Below are 20331 nucleotides of genomic sequence, written 5' to 3' on the forward strand. Positions count from 1 at the left end.
CCAGTCACCTAAAAGTTAACCTAGCCAAGTGACATTTGTACACATAAGCTGCCCATGTCTAAAGCAAAATGACAGAGAAGCTAATATTGGTAAACTCATTACCTTTGGGGGTTAATTAGCCAGTATTAACTAAGAATGTCACTTCACCACAACACCAAGTGAAGCTATAACCATGTAAAGGTATGAAGTATGTGCTCAGAGGTTAAAGCAAGAGGATTATTACTAGACAGAATCAATGGGAAGTACGCAGCAATACTGCACCAATGCAGGACAAAATATGCTTTATTGTGACAGCAGATGCACACAGTGCTGTGGGTAAGGCATGCTACCAGGATTCTGCACATAATCAAAGGCCAGTATGGAAATGAATGGAATGAATGCTGTTTCTTAATGCTTGAAGAAGTCTGCATCCACTGTGAAGGGAGAGTACATTTATGTCCACTTACTTCATCAGAAACCCATGCCTCTCCTCCAGTCCAAAGGTGAGTAAGAACTTAACTGTACTCAGAAGTCATTCCCAGTATCAATGACAAAGATTCCAGTGAGGCCAAGTTTCCTTTCTAGACAAAGACCTAGAACTGAGCATGTAAAACACCCATTCGTTTTTGAATAATGAGCCAATGTTACTGTTACCTATTCCACCAAAATCAAATACTAGAATATTTAGAAGTACTTGGGATACAAAGGATATTTGCATTTTAATATTTTGTGATGTCATAAATTTGAGATTAAAATAATACCAAGTCAAATTTGATCCCTTCTACTTGAGGGGACCAAGTGCAGTTCCACTTTCAATAGCTGAATTTCTGAGGGAGGACCTGAAAAAAATAACACAGCAAGAAATCTAGTCCTTGGGTGAAACTACTAGGCTCCACAGATTTGTCAAAAATCAATGCAAAACAGAGGGGGAAAGGCTGAAATGCGTTCTAAAGCAGTATTATTCATCTCTCCCTCCTTTTAAAACAGATGCAGATGAAATGTTTTCTGCATGAGCGCACATTGACACTCTGTTCAACTGTTTTCTAAATTCAGTACTGTGGGTCTAAACAGTGCTTTCTTTTAAACAGAGAATGGTATCTTATACACAGTCACTTTAGACTGAGATAAAAAAAACAACTACTATGAAAATTACTTATCAAATACCCTCTATTAGGTATTTTTAAAAGCAACACAAGACCAATAACATCCAACTATTACTTTATTTATATTACTATGCTTAAGTTACATGGAAAAAGACAACCAAGCAACTCTGCCCCGTTTCAGAAGTTTCCAATCAACACCAGTTACGTGCTGACAAGTCACGAAGAACGGTCAAGACTGACAGGAAGAATGGGCTCTGGTGCTACGGTTCATCTCCAACAAGAATATGGCACACTGGCCAGCACAAGCCATGCTAACACTGAGCCTTCAGCGCTGGGCACAGATTCGGATCTCTTCTCTGAAGCTAGCAAATCAAATGAAATAACTGGGTTTTTTTTTTAAAAAAAAAAAAGTTTTAAAATGAAGCCAAATAAGTTTAAAAATCATGCTCTTGACATATTTTCCTTCCAAAACTGACAAAATACACTTTCTCTAACAGCCCAGACTTTTTCCTCACATTGCCCACCTTGTAGCTGCAGAAAAACTCTTCTGCCTCAAGATGTAAACACAGGGGGAAAATTCACTGCATCTGCATAATACTCTCTACACACTGCTGTTGGATGGAAAATACAAAATTTAAAAAAAAAAAAAGAAACAAAGAAAGGTTCCATCTTAGATTCTCACAACTTCTTGTTCCGCAGTTCATGAATCCGACTCTGATGCTAAGGTGACAGTGTATGTAAGTAGATTTTTGTTTTCAGTGAAGGAGACCTGGGAGAAGATGGACTGATCTCTTTTTCTTCAAGAGTTATCAGATGGTACATGCTCCTCAAAGCCCTCACTCTCTCGAACTAGTGCCCGCTCCAGGATCACACGGCCTTCCTTATAGCGCTGGCTGTCTTCAGTGGCAAACTCATAGATCCATCCCAGCTTGCTATTGCAGTTTTTGCAGCTCACGTCTCGAACCATGTGACGACCAGTGAGCATGACCCGATCCTGAACTTCACTGTACTGCAGGTTGACCACCTAAGAAACAGGTAAAACAAAATTGCAAAGATATTTTACTTTTCAAAGAAGTACACAATATTATGATTAGTACAATAATGGCAACTTTAGAAACAGAATTTTGTTGTTACTTCAGTCAAACCTACAAAAACCCTGCTCTAGGGCTACTTTTAGAAGTTACCAGGATAGGTAAATATCTGGAAGTCATACTTCAGTGGACATTAAATGCAATCATGCGTAGTATTAGCCCAAGTCACACTATTTAGTTGTTTGTGTAGTCGTGAAGAGTCCTGGAATTTGAGTCACCCCACTGTTCAATGATGACTGCAATCAGGAAATCCGTGCGAAAGAACTGAGCACACTACAGATCCTCCCTAAGGATGCGGCACATCTGCTTCTGAAATACATTTTATATTCAGACAGGCTGAGTCTAAGCTTTCTATAGAACATACACTGAAATACAGTTTTTAAGTTCGAAGACAATGAAAACAAGGAAGAGAGTTCCATGACAATCTGTGAAGAATTTCCATTAATTCTGAAGACCCAGCAGTCCTCTCTACTTTCCTGTGAAGGGCCAGAGAGGGAGTGTTTTTGGCTTTGAAGGCTATACAGTCTTGTTGCAAGTATTTCACTCTGTTACAGCTTGAGAACATCCAAGGGTAACACAAATGTGTGAGCATGGCCGTGTTCCACTAAATCTTTCTGGCAAGCATCTGGCCTGACGTATGCACGTTAGTAAAGGTCGAGGAGTACAGACCATCAATCCTAATAGAGAAGCTTGTCTACAGGTTTAACTCACCTCCTAAGGACTAGTCCCTCAGACCAGGCCCTATTCTTCAGCCTGGAAGGTTTAGAAATTCAATTTTGCTAGTATACATCAGACTCCAGGGTGCGATCACATCGACCAATTTCAAAGCAAGCTAGAAATTCGAGAGGAAGGCAGACTGGACATAGGAGTACATTTGCAAATCAGGTAACTCTTCTTGTTGCCAAACCTACATAATACACCAAATCATAACCAGGAAGATTGGTGAGCATGAATTAGAGCAAGAGAAGTTGGTCAGATGATCCTTATGAACTTTTACTGGCTGGTCACAACAGCTTAAGGCACCTGTCTCCCTCTCTATGTGGATAAGCATACTAGGAGATGGGTATCTTGTCTCCTTCTTCCATGGTCAGTGTGAAAGTACCAAATTCTTACACACTGCACATTTCCTGAGGTAATTTTTTTTAAGATTTATTTATTTGAAAGGCAGAGTTAGAAAGAAAGATATCTTCCATCTACTGGCTCACTCCTCAAATGGCCACAACAGTCAGAGCTGGGCCAATCGGAAGCCAGGAGCTTCTTCCTAGTCTAACACATGGGTGCAGGGGCCCAAGCACTTGAGCCATCTTCTGCTGCTTTCCCAGATGCATTAGCAGGGAGCTGGATTGGAAGTAGAGCAGTCAGGACTTAAACTGGCACCCATACAGGATGCTGGCGCCACAGGCAGCGGCTTTACCCATTATGCCACAGTGCTGGCTCCAAGGACTGCCACCCTTATTTAACACATTCTTTAAAGTTTCAAGGTCAATAATCCAGTTTTAGTTAATACCTCTCTGAGGTCTACTGGGCAATCATTTCTATAGATTTCAGCTCACAGCCTCTTCCTGGTGTCCAAGCTCTGAGGGGGTAATCTTGGTGCTGCTGGCAACTGAAGCCAGAATGAAGAGTTCATCTTACTAACCTTGTTAAAAAGAAATGCTCTGCCAGTGGCGCCTGTGAACCGAGTGGAGATGAGTTCTGAGCGGTTGGTCAGGATCGTATCGCAGTTTGCACAAGAAAACAGACGGGTACCACCGATATGATCAAGGAAAATTCTGCCCATTTTGATAGCTGAAGTTCTAAAAACCTAGGAGCAAATGGAAAGGATGAGAAATGCATTTTATACAAGAACCTGTCCTAGCACTTACCTGGTGGATGTCACAGAGAACCATTTATAATCTCTGCTTTGTCAGACTTGATGTGAAATAGCTGACCCTGAACAAAAGGATACAAAGTTCACACGCTTAATAAACAAACAGGCAGTCCAAGCTAGGAGCATTTTAGAAGCAGCTAGCCAAGGAAGTAAACGTGCTCAGGCCAAAGCCCTGGAGTGGTATCACTTCTCTTTCAGTGTTTTTAAAAGGGGAGTGTAATTTCAGAAAAGGAATGAGAGGAATGATTTAAAAGACTGGCCAAGAGGTGAGAAAAAAAGATGTAGCGATAAGTAGATTCAGAAACTAGCATAATGTGAGAAAAGAACGGGATGATGAAATCAGAGCAGAAGAGGGGGCAAGGAGAAAACAAGAGGGTAAGTGTGGGTTGGGAGCACCAGGTGAGTGGGTCTGTGGCCAATGGTCACATCTACAACTGGATGGGGTGATGACAAACTTTACTAAGTTTGAGTCTAATGTCTAGGGAGTGCTGTACTAGGTACATAATTCAAAACTTTCACAACTCTTTATGGATAACATGCCCAATTCATATACTACCCAAAGCCATCTAAGAAGATTATTAACCTGTCAGAGGTTTAAATTCAAAAATCAGTTGGAATGTAGCTCTCCACCTCAAAGTTCTTGTATTACCATTCCCTGCCACCTCCCTGGAGAGGGCACACCAGATGGTCTAGGGGTGGCACAGGCTAGAGCCAACGGGAATACAGAAAAAATGAGCTTTCTTGTTATATAACTTGTTTATCTTTAAAAAATCTTACTGATTCAAGATATCAGAAGCACTGAAACACTAAAAAATACAAGCTTTGGAACAAACTTCTTAAAGTAGGAAAATACAGTTAAATATTTTCAAGTTAGTGGGGTTAATATATACAACTTCTTAAATTCCCTACAGTTAATTTTCCTAAACAGTATTTTTAAAGATCTAGGTATTCTCCAGAATACTCCACGGCTTTCATTTTAAAAAGCATGAGGGTAGGCGTTTGGCTATGTTAAGATGCCACGTATGATGCCTACATCCCCTATCAGAACGCCTTGGGTTCGAGCCCTGGCTCTGCCCCCAAATCCGCTGTTTCCTACTGAAGCACACCCTTGGAGGCAACAGATGACAATTCAAGCAGTTGGGCCCCCACCACCAGTGTGGGAGGTCTGGACTGAGTTTTGGCTCCTGGCTTCAATCTGGCCCAGCCCAGGACCTTGTGAGCATTTGGGGAGTGAACCAGAGGATGGGAGCTGTGTATCTCTGCCTCTCAAATAACTAAAAAAAATTTTTAAAGAACTTATTCCCAGTATAGTTATCAGCTCCTATGTTTTAAATATTTAAGAATATACACCTTTAAATGATATGCAGAACTTATATAGTTGCCTCTAGGAAATAAATATCCCAGAAAGTAGTAAACTCCACGTTCTTCTTCAGTTTGGCATATTTTATTAGAAATTTAAAAAGAAAATCCCATTCTTAGAGCTATGAACTTTCTCAAGAGATGAGGCGGCATAAATGTCATAAGACATGTCAGTTCCAAAAGACTGACTCCCGTGAAACATATGTAAATTTAGAAAGAAACTTAAAAAATAGATGACATAATTACAGCTTGCATCTAATAAATGGAAAATCAGATCATTAACAAAAAACAAATAAACCCTGAAGTAAAAACAGACTTAATGGAGGCCAGCATTGTGGTGCAGTGTGCTAACCTGTGGACTGTGCCACCAGCATCCCAAGAGAGTACCAGTTCGAGTCCCAACTGCTCCACTTCTGATCCAGCTCCCTGCTAATGCATCTGGGAAAGCAGCTGAAGATAGCCCAAGAGCCCTGGGCTCCTACCACCCATCTGGGAGACTAGGAAGCTCCTGGTTCCTGGTTCCAGACTGGCCCAGCCCCAGCGCTTGCAGTCATTTGGGGAGACAGCCAGCAAATAAAATATCTCCCTCTCCCCTCTCCTCTTCCTCCTCCTAATTCTGCCTTTTAAAATACATACATACATCTTTTAACAAAAAATGAAAATAGTCTTAAGGGATGGCATTTAATTTTGGTACATTTCTGCAAAAGGACAACAAAAAGTAATACTTATTGTCTAGCTTTTCAGCCTTGAAGATTATTGCCTTACTTTCTCCAGATGCTTACGAAGATAATATTTGTACATGTAGGTCAGAAGTTACAAATTTGAGGCCTGAAGGCTGAATTCATTTGTTGGCCTAAGAAATACAGCAGTGAACAGACAAAAAACCTTTCTTTCAAAAAAACATGAGATAAGATCATTTTTAGTTGAGCCACACGTTTTTATTCTTAACAAAATCAGGTAAACGATTAAGTTTTGGGGAAAAAAACATATAGCTTGGGCTTTTAACTATGGAGAGATCTGGTAACACAAGTATTCGCCACCAGCACACAAGTGACTACAGCTGAGCTGCACCCTCTACAGCAAGGCCATTTCATTTGCTTAGTCTTCACTCTGCTTTACACAATTACTTCACCAGCATTTCAATCTCCGATTGTCAATATAAACAAAGCATTCGACAATCCAGTGAGAAGGCGATTTTGGTTTTGTTTCTGAATGCTGCTCATTCACAGACAGGGATCCACAAGGATCCTCAGAGTCTAAACTTGTCTGAAGACCAGTGCTTATGCAGTCATTTAGCCTCCAGCCAAGGCTCTCACGACTTATTTTAAAGTTGATTTTCCTATACACATATGGTATTTTTTTCCAACCATAATGCAGTAGTAACCAGATGTTTCTAAAGTGGTCATGGCACTTACAATGCTATTGTAGAAAATGTACTGAACTTCAAGGTGAACTCTGCCTATACCTTCTACCTACATCTTTATAACTCACAAATCAAAATTACAAAGTAGTTGTGACCATTTGGTACTGAGGGTAAACAGATTTAACATGCCTTCTTTTTCCTTTTCCGATCTATTCTTTAACTCCTTATCCAAGCATTTTTTCACTGGATTCAATTATATGACTCATTACCAAGACCAAAAATATCTGGGCAGAATTTTATGGTGCACCATTGCTAGTTGTGGTTACCATTTATAGAGTACTATCTATGTATATAAAACTATGAAATGTAGTTTTTGTTTGCCAAAAAAAGCTAAGCTACAAACCAAAAACATCATTTGCTGTCAAAAGTCCGTAGGGGGCAGAAGACTTCTATGAGGTCACCAGGTTCCAGGTGTAAGCACAAGTTTTGCAGGGTTAGAGATGCAACCCAGTGCTGACAGACTATGCAAATTTTCAAGAGGCTGACATCAGTGAGAATGCCACTGTTACCATCTGCTTGTGTCCCCTGCTGGGTTCAGCACTGTGGTACATCAGGTTAAAGCCCGACCTACAGCCCCAGAGTCCCATGTGGGTGCTGGTTGCTCCACTTCTGATTCAGCTCCATGCTTATGTGCCTGGGAAAGCAGTGGAGCATGGCCCAAGTTTTTGGGCCCCTACACTCACATGGGAGACCCTGAAGAAGCTCCTGGCTTTGGCCTGGCCCATCCCAATCACTGAGGCCATCTGGGGAGTAAACCAGCAGATGGAAGATCTGTGTCTCTCCTTCTCTAACACTGCTTTTCAAATTAATAATTAAATCTTTCTAAAAAATAAAATCCATCATGCTAAAACCTAATCACCAATGTGATGGTGTTAAGGGTCACTAAGACAGAGCCCTATGAATGTAATCATTGTCCTTTTAAAGATAGGTCCTAGGGCTGGCCCTGTGGCATAGCAGGTAAAGCTGCTGCCTTCAATGCCAGCATCCCATATGGGTGCCCGTTTTGAGTCCCGGCTGCTCCACTTCCGATCCATCTCTCTGCTATGGCCTGTGAAAGCAGTAGAGGATGGCCCAAGCCCTCGGGTCCTATACCTGTGTGGGAGAGCTGGAAGAAGCTCCAGGTTCCTGGTTTCAGATCGCCCCAGCTCCAGCCATTGTGGGCATTTGGGGAGTGAACCAGTGGATGGAAGATTCTCTCTGCAACTTAGCCTTTCAAATAAATAAATAAATCTTTAAAAAAAAAAAAAAAAAAAAAAAAAAAGGTCCGAGAGAGCTGACCTGCCTCCTCCTACCACCTGAGGACATAGTCAGGCCCAAGGAACCTGGAAAAGGCCTCCTCCTACCACATGAGGACACAGGCCCAGTGAACATAGAAAAGGCCCCCATTGTACATCAACTCTGCCTGTGCCTTGATCTTGGACTTCCAGCCTCCAGACTGTAATAACTTTCTGTTGTTTATAGCCACCAGTCTGTGGTATTTGGTTACAGCAGCCTAGGACAGCCACTTTATTATTTAAGAAGGAAAGTCATTAAAAACTAAGATGTAACACTTGAATCAGGCTTCTCTGTATCCAGAGAGTAAACTGAACCTTAGTCTTGTATGTGTCTACACTGCATGGGGCACTGTACTTGGTACTTTACATACCACATTTAATTTTGACAAAATCAAAAGTAGGGATTTATTACCTCACTTTTATAGACAGAGACCATCCAATTTTCCAAAAGTGGCCAAGCAGGGGTGAGAACTAAACCCTGTTCTAGTTCTTTGTACACCATTCACTCTCCCACACCCAGAAGGTTGCTAGACTCAGGTTTATCATGAACTTCTTGCGCCTCCATATTCCTCCTGTATTCCCTATCTTAGCTGGTGGCAATTCTGATCACAACTCTCCTCAACCCTGGCAACTTCAAAAATAACTGAAAAACTGGAGCCATCTCCACAATCATCCTTGGAAGTCTCTCCCCACACCTGTCCCCCATCGTCTTTGGATTCAAACCCTCACCACATCTAGATAAATCTTCCGTGGTCAAGGAGTGCATATTTTTAAATGCAACACACATTCACAGGGGTCACTACCTTTGTCCTAAGCTACATGGTGCTGCAAAAATATGGTCAAAAGCATGTGCTCCAGCCGCCCTTTTCCAAATGTTCAGACTGCTCTAATATAAACTTAGAAATGTTTTTTCTCACAGCAGAGAAATAGTTGGTTCTTTTTTTAACCAGTTTTATTAAGGAACACCTTACATACAATAAAAGACACCTACTGCAAGCATACAATTCAACAATATTTAATAAATTTATAAAATTGTGCCACTATCACCACAAATTGGCTTTAGAATGTTTCCATCATGCCCCCAAATTCCCACCAACCAGTCTGTAGCCAGTCACTCTCATCACACCCAGCCACTGCCAACTACTGATCCCTCTTCTGTTTGATTACTGTTACAAGTGAACCATTTCTCAGGCCGGCACTGCGGCTCACTAGGCTAATCCTCTGCCTGCGGTGCCGGCACCCTGGGTTCTAGTCCTGGTTGGGGCGCCGGATTCTGTCTCGGTTGCCCCTCTTTCAGGCCAGCTCTCTGCTGTGGCCCGGGAGTGCAGTGGAGGATGGCCCAAGTGCTTGGGCCCTGCACCCACATGGGAGACCAGGAGAAGCACCTGGCTCTTGGCTTCGGATCAGCGCAGTGAGCCGGCCATCCATAGCAGCCATTTTGGGGGGTGAACCAACGGAGGGAAGACCTCTCTCTCTGTCTAACTCTGCCTGTCAAAAACAACAACAAGTGAACCATTTCTTAGATGTGCTTTGCTTGGACTTAGAGGAATCCCAAATCTCCATCACAAATTTCTAAAACTTCTTTAGAGCAAGCTGCTTTCACAGATGGCTAACTCTGTTGACTGTGGGGGCACTTTACTACATCCATTAATAATAAAATGGATGCTGTGGTATCTCTGTGTTCCAAGTTTATGGCTGAAATAAGAGCCAAACTCATAGTAATTTCAGCTTAAGCTTTACTTAAGATGCTCCATAGCTTTTTAATATCTTAAGCAAAAAACACTAATTATGTTTAATTTTTATAAGTGAAATTCCCAGATAATTTCATGAATAAGGCCTCTTGGATACTAGTTTTTCAAAGTGCCAGGTTATAAAAATTCTAAAAAGATTGAAATAAGAAAAATAATTTTCTCAGTTATGTAACTGGGAATCCATTCTCAACTGATTTGAAATTACCTGAAACAGCTGAGGGGTCAGGATGAAAATATATGAAATTCATAGATGACTCATAAATATTTTAGCAATTGTTTTCCATTTCATCTCCCTCTAAAAGCCAGCACATTTAGCCCCCTGGAACTTCCAATCTCTATTTTGTCAGTGATCTGGTGAAGCAATCACATTTTAGGATGACTGCCTTTAGTTTAATTTACAGAAGCTATAAAGTCTTTTAGAGCAGACACTTTTCATTCAGAAATCCTCGAAAAACAAAGTCTGCAGTAATGCAGTATGTTAAAAATTGAACAGTATAGATTTCCTAGTGTCCAGACTTCTTGGGTTAAGATCTCAGCTCTTTCCCTCAACAGCTTGGCAACTGGTGGGCTAGCAATATCCATTCTCTGTGTTATGAAAATTAAATAAACACATTCCCCACAACATTGCCCAGCACACAGTGAGTGCTAAAGAAAGGACAGTAAAAACCAGACTACCTTTCTCAACATTCTCCTATCTCAGCTTCCCTCTATTACCGATGATGAAAGCAAAGCTCAGAAGAGATGTGGAACAATAAACCCACTGGCCTCACCTCCTGTTAACTACAGCAAAGCACAGTGACCACGTGATAGAAATCACATGCAGAAGGAAAGGCAGAAACCTCTGAACCATCACAACTCTTAATGTCTTAGATCTTGATTCTAAAATAGGTCTTTGTCCCTCCTATAATTTAGCCTTCAGTTTGGTTTCAAACCTGGCAAGTGAAATTAGCAAAAGGAGGTGCTACTTCCCAACCCCAAAAATACCAGGGAGAATAGGTATCAATTTGCATCTCATAAAACATTCTGGTAAGAAAACATCTACTTCACATACAGACTTTTCCTTTATAAAGGAATTATCCCCTTAAGGCATCTCCATGGAAAACACACACACACACACTCTCCCTCTCTCTCCGGAACTCCGAATTCCAGCACTGAACAGACCAGGAGTCTTCCAGGGCACTAGCAGAGTGGGCACAGGCATGGTACAAAGATTGCTTCAGGGAAATGCATATGCAGGAGCACAGCACAGAAAGAGTTAAAGGAGTCTTCCCTTCCAGAGGTGTTGTGTTGTAGTGATTCTGCCAAAACAGAATCACTTTGAAAGCATGTAATCTGGTTTTCAGTACCTTCTCTTAAACACACACACACACACCCCGAAAGGAACACAACCCAGAGCTTTTAACAATGCTGAGTTAATTACTGTAATACTTAACATTTAAGGCAACTGTAATTTCAGCAACCACTTTCATAATGCTTTGTGTGAAATTTCAAATTCTATTGAAAACCTACACAGCAAATAGAATTTGATCCATACAACCAATATTCCAACTCCCGTCCAAGATATTCACCACGCCAAGGTTTCTGTGACAGAGAGCTGTGCAACCTTCTGGCAATAGCTGACCAGCTTACTTTGCTTTGTAAAATGTCTTTTGAGTTGTGGAGTCAGGCCATCATTTCATAGCAATTTTTAGGCACAAGTTTTTGCATTCTCCCTTCGTATAATTAATGTCTTGTTTTTCTGTTTTGCTACATGATTTCCAAGTTTACTGGATGTCCACAGTATTGATTAGTCATCATTAGAAAGTAAGACTTGTCATGTAACTCAGCGAGTCATGGTGAGTCATTAAATGATCTGAGTTGGTAATCTCCCAGAAAACCTCCTGACAAGATAAATTCATGGTCAGTTTATTGTGATACAATATCAAAAGCCTCCAAGTGGATGGATGAGAGCATAATTTAACTGTCTGGTTTCCTGGTTCAGGTGTCAAGTAGCATTGCCTAGCTAAGGTTCAGTCCCTACATTACACCAGGCATTACAACACTGGACTGCCAGGGAAACAGATCCGGACTCAAAGCCATTTAGGTGCTACAGAGCTTAGAATGATACACTGGGCATGAATGCATTTATGGCTACTTTCACATCCCATGGACACATTTAGGACTAGCTTCATGCCTCAAGGACTGTTTGCTTTTTGGAGAGCTGTAAACAGCTTAATTTCTTTTCATTTAATTTTTGGCCTTATCTCCTTTTATTTTATTGTTTCTAAATGTTTCTTTCTCCTACCATTTAAAGAACAGAAAAGGCAAATAGCAGGTCCAGAGATCCAACCAGATTACATGTTAGAAGAGGTTAAATAAATTTTACCAACCTTGTTTAGAAAAGTTACTGCTAAAATCCGATTGACTTAGCTTCCCTGTACAGAGTTAAATAACTGAGCACATTCCATCATATTCTTTCCTAAAAACAGGTGGCTGCTAGAGATAAACATCAAAATTCTGTATCAGACTCAAGGCCAGGCGAGGGTGCAGCACACCTCCAAAGCTCACACACCCTACTTGGGGTCCAGAACACACGGAGAAAGACGATGACATGTGGGAAGTATTTTGTGTGCCAAACCGTACAAGCCCCCTCTTCCGGCTCCTTGTAAATGCTCCAGGCCTGATTTACCTAAGCCCCTCTCTGCCCAACGGCAACCCACAGTCTTTTCATTTTCTAGGACTACTCAATCCCAATTCACTGCACACTGCTTCCTGCTTCTTTCCACCTCATTTCCTAACTACACTTTGTACTGCCAATCAGGTTCATCTGCCTATGGCTTTCTACTGAACTGTAAGCTGCTTCTACAGAACAAACGCCAAGTGCTCGTCATTTCCTTCTTACCTAACCCAGGGCACAGATGCGGTAAACTTTTAGGGAAAGAAGCCGCCCAGGCACTTCACATCAGGCACGAACATGTAGCCCGGAACACCGCACGCGTTCAGGTTCCTCTTCGTTGGAACGCAGCGGCTACGCTAAGTCAGCTAATAGTCTATTACCTCCCCCCACCACCCACTTCACCAACAAGTCGGCTGACTTTCCAAAAACACAAGGTTAGCCTGAGGTGCCTTCAGGTTTTCCATCTGTCCAGGAGACCTGGAATAAAAATCCTCGGGTTACCAAGAGGCCTCTGAAAACAGAGAAAGTTCAAAAATAAACGGGCTGTCCACCTTCCCGGACTCCCCTGGAAGGGGGATTAGTGGGTGTCGGGATTAGCATATTTTTGGAGTATTTCCGCTCCCCACTCCCGCTGCTCTTAACTTTGTCCGACCGGCCTGCGCAGCACTGCGGCGCCAAGGCCGTGCGAGGCGCACCCACCCTCCACGGGCGCAGGCAGGACGCGGGCCGCGGGCCGCACCCCGGCGACCCCGGCCGCGCAGCCCGTCGGCCAGCTGATCGCGGCCACGTGACGCCCGCCGGCCAATCGGGAGCTGCCGGGCGGCCGAGCGCGGAGCAGGGCCTCCTCCGGCACAACAAACACAAGCAGGAACAGCTGGGCGCCGCGACGCCCAGCCGTCACGCCCTGCCCGCCGCCCGCGGTCCGGGAGCGGGCCGGGCAGGAGGGGCGAATTTCGCCCCGCGGCGAGAACAGCAAGCGCCGACCCCTGCCGTGGGCAATGCCGCTCCGGCCCAGCGGGACGCGCCGCGGAGTCCCCACGGCCCAAACAACTCAGCGTCCAAGTTGGGACTTCACGTCGGGCGGGTGGACGCCGAGCCCCGGGGGAGGGACGCGGACCCCAGCGCGCGGAGCCCGGGCGCGCCCCCGACTGCGCGGCGGGCACGGCGGTGCGGTGGGGGCGGGGCAGACGAGACGCGGGGCGGGGGGGGGGGGGGTGTCCCGGGCCAAACTGTCCGTGGCGGGCCGCCGGGGGCTTCCGTGCCGAGGAGGGCCTGTGAGCCCGGCGGCCAGGCTGGGCGCGGCGCCGGCAAGGAGCCGAGGGGTCGCGGCTGTTGTGGTCGCGGCGGCCGCCGGGCTGCGCGGCGGAGGCGGGCCGACCGCGGCCGCCGCGCCAGGGCCTCACAAAGAGCAGACAGCCAGGCTAGTCGCCCAGCAGCCCGGACGCCGGGCCCGCCCAGAGGGGCCGGGGGCGGCCGCGCTGGGACCCCGGGACGGGCGCAGCGGGGAACAGGCACTTCCTGCCTGGGCCCCCACCCGGGGCCGAGCCCCGAGCGCGTCGAAGCCGCCCGACCCGAGCGAGAGTCTCCTCAGCCCCCACGGGCCCCGAGCCCAGCCCCCGCCGCGGGACTTACCCTGAGCGGCGGTGAGATCCGCGGCTGCCAGCGTCTTTTCGGTCCTCAGCTGCGATGAAGCCCCTCGGCCACCCGAATCTTCAGGTTTAGTCAGGCCCCGGCCTTGGCCCCGCCTCCTCCTAGTCGGGCCTCAGCGTCAATCACCCTATGTAGCTCCGCCCCCACGCAGTTGGCTCTCCCGGTTGGCCCAGAACGCCCTTCATTCCTAGGCCCCGCCCCTCTCCCTGGCTCCCTGCCCCTTCCGCTGGGCCCCGCCCCTTCTCTAGCTCACCCTCCCCCACTCCAGCTCCCCAGCGCTAGGCGGCCCACCCCCCCCACCAGAAGCCGCGGATCCAAGGCGGGCTTACTACAGCTCGCTCCGCCCCCAACCCGTCACTTCGGATTCTTACAGCCAATTAAAGAGGCTAGCTCTGCCCCCTCTCCCGAGACAGCCAATGTGGTGAGAGTTAGGATCCACCCCTCCTCCCAGCTGAGAGCACACAACACAGCGTCCACGTGAGTCAGCTTCTTAAAGGGGACGGCTCAGCCTTTCTAATTGCAGCAGCTGGGACGCATTGAGCGTCATCAGCGTCACCGGGTGGCAGCTAAGGCCTGGCTTCCTGCTGCCCAATGAGCCCAGTTATGACAAATGAAAACAAGAAGCTGTTTTTCAGGCGAGCAGGTGCCTAGGTGGTTAGAGTACACCGCGTGATTCATTTATTTGAGGCTGCTTCCTCTCGCAGCCAGTCCAGTCCACCCTGTCCGACACACCAGACCCTTTGATTCTGGACAGATAGGAACTTCTGAAAAACTTCCCTAGACTGAGGGATTTTTCAAAGGTGCTGGACTTGGACTTTATTACAGTCTCGAATCTTCTCTGGGTGGCGGAAGTGGTTCTCAAAAGTGTGAGGAGACTGCGCCTTCCAGTGGAAGCTGAGAGCATAATCTTACGGCCCAGGCTCCCTTCCCCTCCTGGAAGGGTCCGCCTCTCAGATTCCCCTGGCGGCTGTATCTGATGGCTGACTTTCAGATGAAGCTACAGTATTTCCTAATGCCCATTTCCCAGAGAGCAAACAGAAGCTAACGTTGGAGGCAGCCCTGCAAGCTGTTGAAAGCCCTTCTTCCCCCACCCCGCCCCAAAGTTTATTTGAGAGCCAGGGTTACAGAGAGGGAAAGGGGGGGGGGGGAGCTCTTCCATTCACTGGTTCACTCACTCCCCACCCCAATGGCCTCAATAGCCAGAGCTGAGCCACGCAGAAGCCAGGAGCTTCTTTTGGGTCTCCCAAGAGGGTGCAGGGGCCCAGGCACTTGGTCATCTTCCACTGCTTTCCTAGGCACATCAGCAGGGAGCTGGATCAGAAGTGGAGCAGCCAGGGACCTATCATCCCGAGCCCATGTGGGACACAGGTGCTGCAGGCGGTGGCTTTGATAAGGCAGAGGTTCTGGAGCAAATCCTCACCAGCCCCGAGTTCACCAGGATCCCATTCCCTCCAGACACAGCTGCTGTGACCGTCAAAAACAAAAGAACCAGCTTAGCTGTCCTCTGGTGAGTTTTCCAAGAAACAAGGAAGTTTTCAACATTTTGGTTTTTCCTCTCTCACTATTCCTTTGTAATGACAAAAGTAACACGTTTACTGTGGTAAATGCATCCCTGCTCATTTCCTAACAGAGGCGGCTGTCTGCTCACAACTTCCTGGGTAGCCTTTATGCTCAAAGAAGTGCAGGGAAGCATATTGTACCTTTTGTCCTTTAACTTGCTTTTCTTCCATGTAATATGCTATGTAACCAGCCTTTCATCACAGGTGTTATCTTTTTATCCACAGATTTACCTTGGTCTCCCTAGTCTTCCATGCTGTGACATCACTGTCTTTTATTTAGCATTGTTTTCTACCAACAGGCAAGTAGATTGCCTTCAGTCTCTCTATACTAAAAACACTGCTATAATGAACACCCACACTCATCGGTAGAATATTTGTCAATTGTTTCTCAATATAATCACTTGAAATGAAAATACAGTGTCCAAACCCTTAGGAATGAGTAACTGCCAAGTTAAACATCGGGAATGATATTTATTTACTTAGCAAATGTGTATAAGCTACTTTCTGTTCTAAGTACTCTAAGATTATTAACTCTTTACTTTCCATAACAACTCTATGAGGCAAATATTGTCATCTTCCCATTTCATAGATGAGTAGACTGAGGTGCAATGACTGACTTGTCAGGTAGTTATTGGATACTTGGGAGAGAATGAGGAGAACCATATCTGAGAAAGATTAATCTCGATGATGGTGGTCACTAGAGTTAGGATCTAAGTGTGGGGTCAGGAGGGCTGATGGCAGTGGAATTGCTGGCACTGGTTGACCTCCTCACAAGAACGGTTGCACAAGCTTGCTATTTTTTTGTTTGTTTGTTTTGTTTTGTTTTTAAGATTTATTTATTTCAAAGGCAGAGTTAGAGAGAGGCAGAGGCCGGGAGAGAGAGAGGTCTTCCATCTGGAGCTGCGCCGATCGGAAGCCAGGAGCCTGTAGCTTCTTTCGGGTCTCCCATACAAGTGCAGGGGCCCAAGGACTTGGACCATCTTCCACTGCTTTCCCAGGCTAGAGCAGAGAGATGGGTGGGAAGTGGAGCAGCTGGGACTCGAACTGGTGCCCATATGGGATGGTGGCAGTGCAGGCGGTGGCTTTACCCTCTGTGCCACAGCACTGGCCCCAGGGCTTGCTGTATTATAGATGGATGCAAGGCAGAAGTTTCCAAGATAAACCCAAGATTTTATCCCAGGTGACTGGTAGAGTGACGGTTCTCCATTGCTAGTGTGACAGAGGCCTTTGTCTTTTAATTCAACTTGTTTCTAACTGACATGATCAAAGTTGTGGCAGAGGCCTTCCCAAGGTCAGAAGAAGAAAAAGGGAGGCATCTGTCTTGGGAATGAAATGTGGTTGTTATCTGCTTCCCTATGAATGCTTCGGCTGTAGTCCCGATCTGCTTATATGTAACCATCTCAGGTTCTGCTGGTTACTACAGAGCAGTGATGTTAACCCTTGCCAGACAGCAGATGGGAAAAGAAACATCTTCTGTAACTGCCTTTGCACGGGCAGTATTCTATCAATCCTGTGGCCTCTGTGTAACATTAGAAGATCCGATATAAGGGAGATGAAGAGGCTAAAACCATATATAAAAGAAAACCCTTCTTTGTTCGGGACTCAGACTTTTGGATAAAAGTTTCCATCTGGGCTTTATGCTGGCATAATAAAAGACTACTCCTTGTTAGGAGGCCTTGGTTGCCTTGTCTCCATGGAGGAATCTTGCTACACTAGATGTGAGGTGGCTGGAAACTTTGATCTGGGGTGAAAGATAATGGGTCTGAGCTGACGGTGGCACACTCCATTAGGAATAAAGAATGTACAATTAGAGATAGTATTACAAATATAAAAGAGAAATGAAAAAGAGGGGTGAGATATTTGAAAAATACTCTACTGGGCATTTGGTTAGAATCGTATTACCTCTATTAAGTAATTTAGAATGAATTTGTGCTTTATTCCTAACCTATAACCTATAACCCTAACCCTAACCCTAACCCTAACTCTGACCCTAACCCTAACCCTGACTTTACTTCTCAAAATGGCTTCCCTGAAGAACGTGGCCCATTTCTTCATTTGTTCAAGTGTTTGTTTCTGTCTTTTCATGGATTTCATGATATCGCCGCATTCCTCTAGATTGTTCAGATATCATTTTAGGGTTAGGTCTAGGTGTTGTATGTTTTCTGGGGATGCTATGGGCTGAATTGTGACAATTTCCCCAACTTCATATGTTGAAATCTGACCCCTTTGTGACTGCTTTTGGAGTCAGGATCTTCAAAAGGTGGTTGAGTTTAAAGTAAGGCCATTAGGGAGGGCCCTACTCATCCAGTGTGACTGGGTCCCTGGAGAAAACATTTAGATGTTTCAGAGGCACCATGATGCCCATACTCGAAGATAAGCCTGGGGAGCACACAGGGAGAAGGCAGCTGTCTGCAAGCTGAGGAGTGAGGCCTCCAAAGGACCTGAACCTTCCAAACCCTTGATCTTGAACTTCCAGCCTCCAGGAATGAGAAGGTACATGTGTGTTTAAGCCAGCAGTCTGGTATTTTGTTGTGGTAACCCTTGTAGACTAACACAGGAAGTTAGTATAAGCAGGAACTGCCTGGACCATATATTATAACTCTAACTGGTTATTTCTTCTTTTGCAGGGGGAACGTTATGATTTTGTGAATTATTTTCCTAAATTTTCTGGCTATACAAAATTTATCTACCAATGACCGTAATTTTGTCACCTACTTGATAGTCATTTTCCTTTTAGTCTTAAATCTCTGTTAATACATCTTTAAGTATGTGTGTGAATAATTCCACCATACAGGTTCTTTAGAAGTTATTGCTAGTTTGTAAAGTTTCATTTTTAAATAAATAATGGGTATGCAATTTTATCAAATATGTTGTTAATGTCTCTTAGATAATTGTTTTTCCTCTTAATCTATTTTTTAAAAAATTATTTATTTGAAATGATGCTTTATTCTTGGTTCTGGCCATACACCTGTCTGAAATTGTCTGCTATACCTCTACCAGATGACTCCATTTGAGAATGACAAGCTGTGGTCAGACTTGCTGATGCAGTGCTCATATGCCTCCCTTTTGCTCTGCTTCTCCTTCTCTTGCTGGGGAGGGCCTTGAGCTGGGGCTGCTTCTCTACTAGGTGCTCCCTGTGCAATCCACTGTAAGATTCCCCTGCTAATCTCTAGAACCTGTAAATCTGTTACCTTATACAGCAAAAGAGAGGAGCAGCCATTTGGCCTAGGGGTTAAGATGCCTTTTGGGGTGCTTGCATCCTGTGTCAGAGTGCCTGGGTTTCAGTTCCAACTCCGCTCCCAGTTCCAGCTTCCTGCTAATGCACAGCCTGCGAAGCAGCAGATGTGGGAAACCTGGACTAAGTTCTCAGGTCCTCGCTTTGGCCTGGGCCAGCCTTGGCTGTTGCAGATATCTGGGAAGTGAATGAGCAGATGAGAGTTTTCTCTCTCTCTCTCTTTCTCTCTCTCTGTCTCTCAAATAAATAAAATCTAGAGCCAAAGGGACTCTGCAGATTAGATTACGTTAAGGATCTCTTTGAGATGGGGGTGGTCTTCCAGAATATCCAAGTAGGTCCATCGTAATCACAGGAATTCTCACAAAAGAGAGGTAGGAGAGCCAGAGTCTAAAAAGGAGATCAATCAGCCCTAGGAGACAACAAAGAAAAAGGAGGTAGGAGAGTTTGCCTTACAGGAGGTGTGACCATGAAAGCAGAGATCGAAGGGGTGGGAGGCCATGAGCCAAGGAGTGCAGGCAGCTGCTGCTTCTAGGAATGCCGGGAAGCAGATCTTGCCCCAGAGCCTGTGTCACAGGACGAACACAACTCTGCCACCTTTCTGATTTGGCCTTGTAAGCCCATTTTGGACTTGGGACCGCTAGAACTGTAAGGCAATAAATGTGTGTTGTTTTGAGCTGCTAGGTTTGTGGAAATTTATAACAGCAGCAGCAGGAAACTAACGTACCACCTGATTTCCCCACAGCCATGTTTTATATGGAGTGTTCTTACTACTTAGTGCTGTTTATAATTTTAATGCTGTTAATAACTGTATCCTTTCTAATGTATGTGATTTCCATAGGCGGCCAGTCCTCAGTTAACAGTATCCTAACACTTCCTTGCATCAGATGGCACCAACCAACAGGATATTATATTATCTCCCCCAACAAATGATGTTAAAAACAGCAGAGATTTAGTAAAATTTCTGAAAACTCATGCCAACAGTAAAAAAAAAAATTCACACTTCAAAATCTAAGACTTGGGATAAGTATGGTAAATGTCTCAATTAGGTGGGACAGATTAGCAGAATAAATGGGAGGTGAGGTGCACAAGCTTTAGTTATTTAGCCAGAGGTCAACCTCAGCATGGCCACATCCTAGCTGTTTGACCATGGACAAGTGTGTCAAATAATTGCTAAACATAGTAATAATCTTTGGTTATTGTGAGCATTCAATGATCCCATTGATGTTAAGTGCTTAGGTGATCCCCTCGCACCTGTTAAGGGCTCAGTAAAAGTTGCTGTTGTGTTATTTCTTGTTACTGCCATGACCTTAGATGATGGAGGTGAGTTCATGGTGAGCAGGTTGTACTATTTTCCCTGGACTGTGCACCCTCAGAGTGTCAG

At 44.9% G+C, this 20331-nt stretch overlaps 2 protein-coding genes across 5 annotated transcripts; one reads left to right on the forward strand and one right to left on the reverse strand.

Moving 5' to 3' along the window:
* Positions 1-264: 264 nt before the first annotated feature.
* Positions 265-14257, reverse strand: YPEL5 (yippee like 5). 4 transcript variants are annotated; one of them, XM_070069284.1, is made up of 5 exons: positions 14139-14257; positions 12732-12983; positions 12220-12325; positions 3813-3977; positions 265-2106 (listed from the first exon to the last, which is right to left on the reverse strand). In XM_070069284.1, the coding sequence occupies exons 4-5, from the start codon at positions 3951-3953 to the stop codon at positions 1882-1884; spliced, it is 366 nt and encodes a 121-aa protein (XP_069925385.1). In that variant the 5' UTR covers positions 3954-3977; positions 12220-12325; positions 12732-12983; positions 14139-14257; the 3' UTR covers positions 265-1881. The 4 variants fall into 4 exon arrangements, with proteins under 4 accessions (XP_069925385.1, XP_051699014.1, XP_069925384.1 ...); XM_051843054.2 differs by lacking the exon at positions 12220-12325; XM_070069283.1 differs by lacking the exons at positions 12220-12325; positions 14139-14257 and adding an exon at positions 13206-13282.
* LOC103347812 (translation initiation factor IF-2) lies at positions 13330-19825 on the forward strand. The gene is made up of 2 exons (XM_070069282.1): positions 13330-14799; positions 15452-19825. Exon 1 carries the CDS (start codon positions 13505-13507, stop codon positions 14141-14143), a length of 639 nt encoding a protein of 212 aa, XP_069925383.1. The 5' UTR covers positions 13330-13504; the 3' UTR covers positions 14144-14799; positions 15452-19825.
* Positions 19826-20331: the final 506 nt, after the last annotated feature.

The sequence above is a fragment of the Oryctolagus cuniculus genome, chromosome 2, assembly GCF_964237555.1.
Source record: "Oryctolagus cuniculus chromosome 2, mOryCun1.1, whole genome shotgun sequence".
NCBI lineage: Eukaryota > Metazoa > Chordata > Mammalia > Lagomorpha > Leporidae > Oryctolagus > Oryctolagus cuniculus.

Excerpts from the sequence above, each read along its gene's own strand:
- YPEL5 (XM_051843053.2), bottom strand. The coding sequence starts at position 3,953 with ATGGGCAGAATTTTCCTTGATCATATCGGTGGTACCCGTCTGTTTTCT. Across the intron at positions 2,107-3,812 it reads GAGCATTTCTTTTTAACAAG|GTGGTCAACCTGCAGTACAG; the intron begins GTTAGTAAGATG and ends CCTGTTTCTTAG.
- LOC103347812 (XM_070069282.1), top strand. The coding sequence starts at position 13,505 with ATGCCGCTCCGGCCCAGCGGGACGCGCCGCGGAGTCCCCACGGCCCAA.